Source organism: Heterodontus francisci, chromosome 18 (assembly GCF_036365525.1).
Source record: "Heterodontus francisci isolate sHetFra1 chromosome 18, sHetFra1.hap1, whole genome shotgun sequence".
NCBI classification, from domain to species: domain Eukaryota; kingdom Metazoa; phylum Chordata; class Chondrichthyes; order Heterodontiformes; family Heterodontidae; genus Heterodontus; species Heterodontus francisci.
Genome location: NC_090388.1, coordinates 1,185,972 through 1,197,977, shown reverse-complemented (window position 1 = coordinate 1,197,977; position 12,006 = coordinate 1,185,972). Strand labels below are relative to the sequence as shown.

At 42.5% G+C, this 12,006-nt stretch overlaps 1 protein-coding gene across 5 annotated transcripts in view; it reads left to right on the top strand.

Annotated features, from left to right (window-relative positions):
* The window catches only part of osbpl8 (oxysterol binding protein-like 8), a 435,666-nt gene that overhangs the window by 22,026 nt on the left and 401,634 nt on the right, over positions 1–12,006 (top strand). For all 5 annotated transcript variants that reach the window (XM_068050088.1, XM_068050083.1, XM_068050086.1 and 2 more), the window contains exon 2: positions 8,653–8,744. In XM_068050088.1, the coding sequence (XP_067906189.1) occupies positions 8,681–8,744 (64 nt within the window). In that variant the 5' untranslated portion in view covers positions 8,653–8,680. The remainder of the gene's footprint in view (positions 1–8,652; positions 8,745–12,006) is intronic.

Here is a 12,006-nt window from a genome sequence, read left to right as displayed (position 1 = left end):
CTCAACTTAAAGCTATGTCCCCTCGTGTTTGCCATCGCCATCCGAGGAAAAAGACTCTCCCTATCCACCCTATCTAACCCTCTGATCATCTTATATGTCTCTATTAAGTCACCTCTCCTCCTCCTTCTCTCCAACGAAAACAACCTCAAGTCCCTCAGCCTTTCCTCGTAAGACCTTCCCTCCATACCAGGCAACATCCTAGTAAATCTCCTCTGCACCCTTTCCAAAGCTTCCACATCCTTCCTATAATGCGGTGACCAGAACTGCACGCAATACTCCAGGTGCGGTCTCACCAGAGTTTTGTACAGCTGCAGCATGACCTCGTGGCTCCGAAACTCGATCCCCCTACTAATAAAAGCTAACACACCATATGCCTTCTTAACAGCCCTATTAACCTGGGTAGCAACCTTCAGGGATTTATGCACCTGGACACCAAGATCTCTCTGTCTCTCAATATGTGTCTCAATATCAGAATCTCACAATAGGATAAACTCTATTCAGTTAATCTTGTCTACCAGCAGTTGGATCATTCTGAATGGTGAGTTAATGTCCTGAGGCTGATAACTCGCTGCTTTTTATATTGCATGCTTTTTATATTGCATGCTTATGTTACACAGGAGCAGGCCATTTAGCCCCTCAAGCCTGTTCTATTCAATGAGGTCATGGCTGATCTGCGACCTAGCTCTATAGACCCGCTTTGCCCATGGGACCTAGCTCTATATACTAGCTTGCCCATATTCTTTGGTACTTTTGTCAGCCAAAAGTACCAAATCAACTTCAGTTTTAAAATTAGCAATTGATCTTGCATCAATTGCTGTTTACAGAAGAGAGTTCCACACTTCTACAACCCTTTGTGTGCAGAAGCATTTTCTAATTTCACTCCTGAAAGGTGTGGCTCTATTTTTTTTCCCCACTATGCCCCCTGTCCTAGACTCCCCAATCAGCCAAAATAATAGTTTCTCCCAATTTATCCTATCTGTCCCCCTTGATATCTTGGAAACCTGGATCAAATCGCCCCTTAAGCTTCTAAATTCCACGAAATACACCTCTAGTTTGCGTAATCACTACTCATAATTTGGAGTCCAGGTAACTTTCTGGGAAATCTATGCTGCACTCCTTCCAAAGCAAATATATACTTTCTAAGGTGTGGTGCTTGGAACTGTACCCAGTACTCCAGGTGTGGTTTAACCAGGGCTTTGTATAGCTGAAACATTACTTCTACTCCCTTGTATTTTTTTTTAATTCATTCATGGGATGTGGACATCGCTGGACAGGCCAGCATTTATTGCCCATCCCTAATTGCCCTTTAGAAGGTGGTGGTGAGCTGCCTTCTTGAACCGCTGCAGTCCATGTGGGGTAGGTACACCCACAGTGCTGTTAGGAAGGGAGTTCCAGGATTTTGACCCAGCGACAGTGAAGGAACGGCAATATAGTTCCAAGTCAGGACGGTGTGTGACTTGGAGGGGAACTTGCAGGTGGTGGTGTTCCCATGCATTTACTGCCCTTGTCCTTCTAGTTGGTAGAGGTCGCGGGTTTGAAAGGTGCTGTCTAAGGAGCTTTGGTGCATTGCATCTTGTAGATGGTACACACTGCTGCCACTGTGCGTCAGTGGTGGCGGGAGTGAATGTTTGTAGATGGGGTGCCAATCAAGCGGGCTGCTTTGTCCTGGATGGTGTTGAGCTTCTTGAGTGTTGTTGGAGCTGCACCCATCCAGGCAAGTGGAGAGTATTCCATCACACTGCTGACTTGTGCCTTGTGGATGGTGGACAGGCTTTGGGGAGTCGGGAGGTGAGTTACTCGCCTCAGGATTCCTAGCCTCTGACCTGCTCTTGTAGCCACGGTATTTATATGGCTACTCCAGTTCAGTTTCCGGTCAATGGTAGCATCTAGGATGTTGATAGTGGGGGATTCAGCGATGGTAATGCCATTGAACGTCATGGGGAGATGGTTAGATTTTCTCTTGTTGGACATGGTCATTGCCTGGCACTTGTGTGGCGTGAATGTTACTTGCCTCCTATCAGCCCAAGCCTGGATATTGTCCAGGTCTTGCTGCATTTCTACACGCACTGCTTCAGTATCTGAGGAGTCATGAATGGTGCTGAACATTGTGCAATCCTCACTATCCCAGGCCCCAAACACTCCTTTCAGGTGAAGCAGCGATTTACTTGCACTTCTTTCAATTTAGTATACTGTATTCGCTGCTCACAATGTGGTCTCTACATTGGGGAGACCAAATGCAGATTGGGTGACCGCTTTGCGGAACACCTCCGCTCAGTCTGAAAGCATGACCCCGAGCTTCCGGTTGCTGGCCATTTCAACACGACCCCCTGCTCTCATGCTCACATCTCTGTCCTGCGATTGCTGCAGTGTTCCAGTGAACGTCAATGCAAGCTCGAGGAGCAGCATCTCATTTAGCGATTGGACACACAACAGCCTGCCGGACTGAACATTGAGTTCAATAATTTCAGAGCATGATGGGGCACCACTCTTTATTTTTAGTTTTTTTTTCTTTTTTCTTTGTTCACTTTCTTTTAGTTTCTTTCATCATTCATTTTTTTACCATGTGCCTACCCACTTTTTTTTCATGTTTGTGGTTTTGGTCAGGGCTGTTCATTTTTCTGTCAATTTAGACCCTCTACACACTAATGCTTTGTCTTTCAACACACCATTAACATACTGTTTGCCATTGCTCCATGACCTTCTGGTCAGTTATTCTCTGTCAGTCCTATCAACACCTTCCCTTTTATTATCTCTTGCCCCACCCCCGCTTTATTTGCCAGTTCTGATGAAGGGTCACTGACCTGAAACGTTAACTCTGCTTCTCTCTCCACAGGTGCTGCCAGACCTGCTGAGTATTTCCAGCATTTCTTGTTTTTATTCTTGACAAATTGTTGATTTGGCTCATTCTTCTTTAATCTCAAGTGTTCATAACTAGAAATGCCTCCAAGCCAAGATAATCCTCACAGTTGCTTTCCTGTGTAAAGTGATCAATTCAAATTTATCATTGTTGCTAACACTTTTTTTTCCACCCATCTATCTGGACTTTCTCTTCTGTTCATATCTCATTCAAAGGCTGACAATAGGGCACTATCTTTGCAATGCACTGGAGTTTTAGCTTTGGTTTTTTACTTGATTTGTGTATTGGAACCTGAAGCCACAACCTTATGACTTAAAGGCAAGAATGCTATCTTCTGAGCAAAGTTCATACACAAGTAAGAGAAGATTTGCAACAAGGATTCCCAATTGCTTTCCCCAAGCAAAAATGCCGATATTGGAAATTGAGCATTCTGTTGTTGACTTGAATAAATACTTAATGTCGTAGGAGGGCCATGGAGTGCAAACATATATTATTAAGTAGTGATATAGGATTACACAGAATTTACAGCACAGAAGCAGGCCAATTGGCCCAACTGGTCAGTTCTGGTGTTCATGCTCCACAGGAAACTCCACTCATCCCATTGCATCTAATCCTATCAGCATTTGCTTCTAATCCTTTCTCCCTGCATATGATTTTTTGCCCCAACTACTCCATGCGGTAGTGAGTTCCACATTCTAATCACTCTGGGTAAAGAAATTTCTTCTGAATTGCTTGTTGGATTTATTAGTGATTATCCTATATTTATAACCCCTAGTTTTGGTTTCACCCCACAAATGGAAAACTATTCTCTATAACTACCCTATTAAACCCTTTCATAATTTTGAAGACCTTTACCAGGTCAAACTTAGTCTTTTTACCAAAGAGTCCCACCCTGTTCAGTTTTTCCTGATAGACCATCACAGTTCTGGTATCACACTTGTAAATCATCTTTGCATTTTGTCCACTGTTTAAATATGCTATCTGTAATATGGAGGCCACTTCAGAACATCTGAGGTATATTTTCAAGTGAGTGAACTGTCACGAAAACCCTACATGCCAATTGGGAAATATTAATTTCATCGGTTGGTACCTTGCCTTAGACTTTTGCTGGAAATTCTGAAAAAAGACTTCTTTTAAAAAGCAAAGTGGCAGCCAAGATGGCCATTGCAATTTACATGTGAAACACCAAAAGACCAGACTGGAGACAACACGACTGACTTAACTTAGCCAGAACAATGGGGTAGTCTCTGATTAAATTACCTGATATGGCTTTATCAGTAGGGTTTGTCAAGGGCCATTGGCACCCATTGACTTTGAAAGAGCCAACCCCCCACCAAGTGTGACTGGACAGCTTGAGGGGTAAAGCCTTGAATATCAGAGAAGTCACCAGAAGGACCTCATTATAACAGAGGTTTGGGAATGTCATGTGATTGCTTGTGCAGCTGTGGAGAGACTAAGCTTTTTTCACACACACAAAGCAGTGAACAGTAACTGAGAAGCCATCCACAGAGCATCTCTCTCTCTCTCTCTCTCTCTATCCCTCAAATGGAGGGAAGGTCATTGATGAAGCAGCTGAAGATGGTTGGGCCTCCTAGGACACTACCCTGAGGAACTCCTGCAGTGATGTCCTGGAGCTCAGATGATTGACCTCCAACAACCACAACCATCTTCCTTTGCACTAGATACAACTCCAGCCAGTGGAGTGTTTTCCCCCTCATTCCCATTGACTCCAGTTTTACCAGGGCTCCTTGATGCCATACTCGGTCAAATGCTGTCTTGATGTCAAGGGCAGTCAGTCTCACCTGACCTCTTTAGTTCAGCTCTTTTGTCCATGTTTGAACCAAGGTTGTAATGAGGTCAGGAGCTGAGTGGCCCTGGCGGAACCCAAACTGAGCATCACTGAGCAGGTTATTGCTAAGCAAATACCACTTGATAGCACTGTTGACAACATCTCCCATCACGTTACTGATGATTGAGAGTAGGCTGATGGGGCGGTAATTGGCCGGGTTGGGTTTGTCCTGCTTTTTGCAATTTCCAAATTGCTGGTTAGATGCCAGTGTAGTAGCTGTACTGGAACAGCTTGGCTAGGGGCGCGGCAAGTTCTGGAGGACAGGTCTTTAGTACTATTGCTGGAATGTTGTCAGGGCCCATAGACTTTGCAGTATCCAGTGGCTTCAGTCATTTGTTGATGTCATGCGGAGTGAATCGAGTTGGCTGAAGTCTGGCATCTGTGATGCTGGGGACTTCAGGGGGAGGCTGCGGGGAGGATGTACAAAGGTTAAGTGAGTGGGCAACAAGATGGCAAATGGAGTATAATGCAGGGAAGTGTGAAGTTGTTCACTGTGATCGCAAAAATAGAAAAGCAGAATATTTTTTAAAAGGTGTGAAACTGGAAGTGTTGATGTTCAGAGAGACTTGGGTGTACTCAAACAAGGAACGCACAAAGTTCCCTACATTAAAACGGCAACTATTCAAAAGTACTTAATTGGTTGGGATGTCTGGTGGTCATGAAAAGTGCTTTAGAAACTCAAGTCTTTTTTCTCTTTTGGTTGTAAGGGGCTACCTGTTGAATACTTTCCCACATATGCAGAGATCTGCTCACAGTTTCCATCTGACGGGAGCATTACAAATACACGCTCAAAGTTTATACAGTAGATGAATGAAGAACAGAAACCAAGGTGATCAAGCAGCACACCTGTGTGCGATTTTAGGCTTTAATCTTACTAATTTTTCCCCCCAATTGTATCCCTCTTGGATGCCATTTGGCATCATTTGCAAGATTGGGATATAAAGTATACTTATAGTTGATTGAGAAAAGGTGGTTCCAGTCTAACTTCAAAGCTTAAAATTGAAACTATTGTACAGTACATAAAAATTAAATGAAAAATCCTTTATTAGCTTACACAATCCAAAATGCCTGATAGCATAACAGCTTGGAAGAATAAAGACCAGTTCTTGAGTAAAGACAATCAATGGTGGAACCTTGCAGCAGGTCAGCTGCAAGACCAGTTCTCATATGAATATAGTAGATGCAGTTAAGGGGAAACTAGGTAAGTATATGATGGAGAAAAGGATAGAAGGTTGTGCTGATGGGGTTAGATGTAGTAATGTGGGCGGAGGCTCATGTGGAGCATAAAAACCGTCTGAGATCAGTTGAGCCGAAGGGATGTTTCTGTGCTGTAAATGCTATGTAAAGTTAATGTTTCAGGTGCAGCCCATTCAGAACTGAAAAATATAAGATGGTCAGACATGTGGTCGGCCAGAAAAAAGGAGGGGAAAATGTGTGTATGTATTGTTTATATAAAAAAGGCAGGATTTACTCCCAATTGGAAACAAACAAACCTATTAGCGAGAGACAGCATGGTTTTGTGAAGGGGAGGTCGTGTCTTACTAATTTGATTGAGTTTTTTGAGGAAGTGACGAAGATGATTGATGATGGAAGGGCGGTGGATGTTGTCTATATGGACTTTAGTAAAGCCTTTGACAAGGTCCCGCATGGCAGACTGGTGCAAAAGGTGAAGTCACACGGGATCAGAGGTGAGCTGGCAAGATGGATACAGAACTGGCTCAGTCAGAGAAGACAGAGGGTAGCAGTGGATGGGTGTTTTTCTGAATGGAGGGATGTGACTAGTGGTGTTCCGCAGGGATCAGTGCTGGGACCTTTGCTGTTTGTAGTATATATAAATGATTTGGAGGAAAATGTAGCTGGTCTGATTAGTAAGTTTGCGGACGACACAAAGGTTGGTGGAGTTGCGGATAATGATGAGGATTGTCAGAGGATACAGCAGGATATAGATCGGTTGGAGACTTGGGCGGAGAAATGGCAGATGGAGTTTAATCCGGACAAATGTGAGGTAATGCATTTTGGAAGGTCTAATGCAGGTGGGAAGTATACAGTAAATGGCAGAACCCTTAGGAGTATTGACAGGCAGAGAGATCTGGGCGTACAGGTCACTGAAAGTGGCACCGCAGGTGGATAAGGTAGTCAAGAAGGCATACGGCATGCTTGCCTTCATCGGTCGGGCCATAGAGTATAAAAATTGGCAAGTCATGTTGCAGCTGTACAGAACCTTAGTTAGGCCACACTTAGAATATTGCGTGCAATTCTGGTCGCCACACTACCAGAAGGACGTGGAGGCTTTGGAGAGGGTACAGCAGAGGTTTACCAGGATGTTGCCTGGTCTGGAGGGCATTAGCTATGAGGAGAGGTTGGAAAAACTCAGATTGTTTTCACTGGAACGACGGAGGTGGAGGGGCGACATGATAGAGGTTTACAAAGTTATGAGCGGCATGGACAGAGTGGATAGTCAGAAGCTTTTTCCCAGGGTGGAAGAGTCAGTTACTAAGGGACATAGGTTTAAGGTGCGAGGGGCAAAGTTTAGAGTGGATGTGTGAGGCAAGTTCTTTACACAGAGGGTGGTGAGTGCCTGGACCTTGCTGCCAGGGCAGGTGGTGGAAGCAGAAACAATAGTGACGTTTAAGAGACATCTTGACAAATATATGAATAGGAAGGGAATAGAGGGATATAGGCCCCGGAAGTGCAGAAGGTGTTAGTTTCGGCAGGCATCAAGATCGGTGCAGGCTTGGAGGGCCGAATGGCCTGTTCCTGTGCTGTACTGTTCTTTGTTCTTTGTCTCGAGAAATCACGAGTGGTCCGAGTAATGGGCAGAAACATTAAGGCATTTAAAAGATATCGGCTGTGTAAATATCTAAGGAAGTTAGTGGCCTGGGGAACTGAGAAAATGGGATTCTTGGAAATAGCAAGCATGAATATTTAACAGTGACAAAGATGAATATATGCTGCGATAGAATCTTTGTTGTTTTATTAGGGATTAAATGCGATGAGCATTTTTAAATGGTGGCTTCAATAAGTAGGTGGTAAGAACCGAGGTGAATCATAATTTATTGGCCATGTAGTTTCTTGGTGTTAAATAGTTTGGTATTTAACCAGTAATTGTTGTAACTATATCCTATGTACACAATCATCAGTCACCTTTTGTAAAAGAAAAAAATGTCTTGCATTTTTATCGCCCCTTTCATATCGTGATGATGCCATAATGTGCTTTTCAGTCAGCGAAGTACTTCTGCAGTGTAGTCATTGTTGTAATGCAAGAAAAGTGGCAGTCAATCTATGCAAGAGTAAGGGCCCACACAGCAATGTGATAATGATGAAATAATCTGCTTGTGATGTTGACTGATGGATAAACATTGTCCAGGACATTGGGGAGACTCCCCTGCTTTTTGAAATAGTGCTTGGCATCTTTTATGTCCTTCTGTGGGCAGACGGGGCCTTGGTTTAACATATCATTTGAAAGGTGGCTCCTCCAACTGTGCAACACTCACTTGGTGCTGTACTGGAGTATCAGTCCAGATTCTGTGCTCAGGTCTCTGGGGTGGGGCTTTAACTCATCTTTGTGGTGGTAGCAGATTTGAAGAGGATCTTTTGACTTGCAGGATTGTTGCTGATGAGCACTTGAACAAGTTTCTGTGCTGACTCTCAAAAGTTGTACAAAATGGTTGTAATGCAATGAAGTGTGGAAGTTTCCAAAACTACAGTTTTGAATAATTACCTAGGCTGCTTGCGACATGTTAAAATCGTCAAATGAAAATTGGGGATTTAATGTACAACATTTTAAATATAATAGACATTTACATTTATAACTTGAGTGGTGCTGTCTTAATGAATGCTATAATTGTGACTTAAGAACTACTTTGGAGTAAAATTTAGAAACTAATGTAAATGACCAGATTATATATTCTCACTCCTTCCAATTTTCTCCTCTTCTGTCCTGAAGGCACTGACTCGTATCAGGAGGCAATTCCATGGATGCTGGTTATTCTACGGTAGTTCGCCCAAGTGGCCATTCATCATGTGTAAGCCTAGATGGTGAGTTTTTACAGGCTATTTGGTCATGGTTGGGGGGTATCACAGTTGAGCTTAATCCTGTTCTCGATTGTGGATAAAAAAAATCACAAGGTACAAGTGAAATGAGCTGAGTGCAGATGCAGTGTGGAGCACTCCCCAGTATATGCTTAATGGGCCAAATTGCTGTATCTCTGCTAACCTTCTGATTCTGTTCACGGTATTGATTCACATATAGCTACACAATCAAATGCATCTATGCTGCAACACATGTTTGAACCTCTCTCCCAAAAGAGAGAAAACAAAACTGCGTTTCGTGCAGGAAGCATCTATTTCAAATTGATTTTGTTTGAAATAAGTGTTTCCAGCATACAAGTCCAAACAATGCATTATGATTGCTTTAAAATGGATCAAAGTATGGTTTACAGAATACATTTCTTTCAATAAATATTATGCAAAAGCTTAACTTTTTTTCTTGTGATAAGGTTCAATGTATGTTCTTCAAATAATTGTGGAATATGATCATTCTCTTGATTGCTCTCCCCTCTCCTCAGTCTTAAGGAGCCAGAGGACCTCCTTTTATCCCAGTTGATAATTGCGTACTCTTGTCTTATTGTGAAATGCATTCTAACCTCGAATGGCGTGATCTGACTGGGGAAAAAAAACTGACATAATTTAGACTAGCCACAAATAATACATTGAAATGCATAATAAATGTTTGCTTTTCAGTTTTTTTCCATTCTGTTTGAGAAAATAAACAATATAGGCTATTGAGTTAATTACTGATGGGTTGCTATTTCTAAACTATTAAAAGTCTTTCATTTAATGTGCAGTTATTGTTTCATCCTTTGTGTTGTCACACCTTTGCTGTCACACTGATTGTTTCAAAGTAAAACTGCAGAAAATCATTATCAGAGAAGTATGGACACACAAGTAAAGAAAACAATTAGAAAACGGCGAACGAGAAACTTCTACAAACTCCTGAAAACTACCAATCCCAAATGACGAGTCAGGAAAAGATACCAATTAAAAATAAATTGTGGAATGAAACAATTAGTATCACTTGAAACACATTTTGGGGAAAAAAAACATATGGCATTTTTCCCTCAGTAACTGAAATTTCTCCTGTCCAGATAAAGTTTTAAATGAAGTGCCTTTTCATTTTTTTTTTAACATGAAGGCCTGAGCCTCGATTCAAACAGTGAGATTCTGCAGTCTAGCTTGTGCAGTATGGGCAATTTCCCAGGTTGTGTCATGAGTAGTTTGTCAGCCCAACTTTGCAATGCTTTACTTCAGCTTTTAGCGGTATCTCCTTGGCTGTTTTTCATACTTGAAGAAAAGCTAAATTTAAGAAGCTTTATTTGGTTAAAGTTTTATAGAGACAAAGGGGGAAAAGACCTGACTTCAAGTGTGACAGATTGTACTGATTGCTCATCTGGTGTAGCTTGTTTTGCATTTTATTTATAAACATTCAATTTTTCTTGGTGGAAAACTATATCAATAGATTATTGTTGGAAAGGCTTTGCTATACAAACTCTGAATTTAAGCAAGTTTTCAACTAACCTTTTTAAATAAGCTATCAAGTAACTTTCCTCCTCTATTTGTAATTTTTCCTTTCTCAAAAGAAGGAACAAATATTGCATTTTGAAAGCTTTCACGTAAACAGTGTGGCTTTGATTAACATCATCTGCACTTTGTTGATGGTTAGAAAATGTATAAAACCTCAGTCACTCTAGTTCTGCCTCTAATTCGAGAGAGACAAGCACAAACATAGACACTTCTTGGAAACAATGATGAAACACTGAATTATATCTCTTGGAAACTAACACAGCACTGTTGCCAGACCTGCAACCCTGGCACTGTCGTGCTGTCAAGTCTATGCCCTCCCACTCCACTTCTGTTCTATTCACTGCTGAGACACCCCAGGAATCCGTTAAGTCAATTGCCATATTTCAGACAACAGTTTGCTTGATTGCAGATGCCCTCCCCAAAGTGAACATAGAAAATGCAGCCCCAACCAATGATGGTGCTTCTGACAATTTTCATTCCAATCATTGCCCCTCCTTGTCTCTCCTGAAATGTTAATTTTGCTGCAATGTAGGTCCCTAGATGCTGTATCATGGTCTGTTCCTCATGGTTGATTCTAGATAATTTCACAGTGGTGCAGTGGTTAGCACTGCAGCCTCACAGCTCCAGCGACCCGGGTTCAATTCTGGGTACTGCCTGTGTGGAGTTTGCAAGTTCTCCCTGTGTCTGCGTGGGTTTTGTCCGGGTTCTCCGGTTTCCTCCAGCAAGCCAAAAGACTTGCAGGTTGGTAGGTAAATTGGCCATTATAAATTGCCCCTAGTATAGGTAGGTGGTAGGGAAATATAGGGACAGGTGGGGATGTGGTAGGAATATGGGATTAGTGTAGGATTAGTATAAATGGGTGGTTGATGGTCGGCACAGACTCGGTGGGCCGAAGGGCCTGTTTCAGTGCTGTATCTCTAAACAAACATAAACAAACCTAGAAATTACAATATAGAAAAAGGCCATTTGACCTAACTAATCTGTGAGCCTCCTTCCACCCCTCTTCACCTAACCCCATCAGCGTAACTTCTATTCTGTTTTCCCTCATGTACTTGCTAGTTTCCTCTTGAATATATTTATGCTATTTGCATCAGAACTTGTTTGTTTTCTCTAGCTGCTGGTTGACCTGCTGTGAGCTTTCAGCATTGTTATGCTACTCAGCATTTTGGATTTTATAATGTAAGTAGAGTCATAGTTGTTTATGGCACGAAGGAGGCCATTCGGCCCATCGAGTCCATGCCGGCTCTCCATGGAGCTATGTGGTCAGTCCGACTCCCTGGCTCGAACCCTGTAGCTCTGCAAATCTGTTTCTCTCAGCCGGCCGTCCAACCTCCTCTTGAAGTCATGAATTATCTCCACTTCCTCCACCCTTGTGGGCAGCGAGTTCCAGGTCATTACAACTCACTGCGAAAAAAGTGCTTCCTCATATTCTGCCTGCATAACCTTCTATTCTGTTTTCCCTCATGTGCTTACCTAGTTTTCTCTTAAATATATTTGCTGTTTGCATCAGAGCTTCTAGCTGCTGATGACCTGCTATGAGTTTTCAGCATGATGCCCAAAACTTTCAATCTGTGCCCCCCAGTCCTTAGAATCATAGCAAGTTTAAGGCACAGAAAGAGGCCACTTGGCCCATTGTGTCTATGCCGGCTGAAAAATGATCCACCTATTCTAATCCCACCTTCCAGCATTTGGTCTGTAGCCCTACAGCTTATGGCAC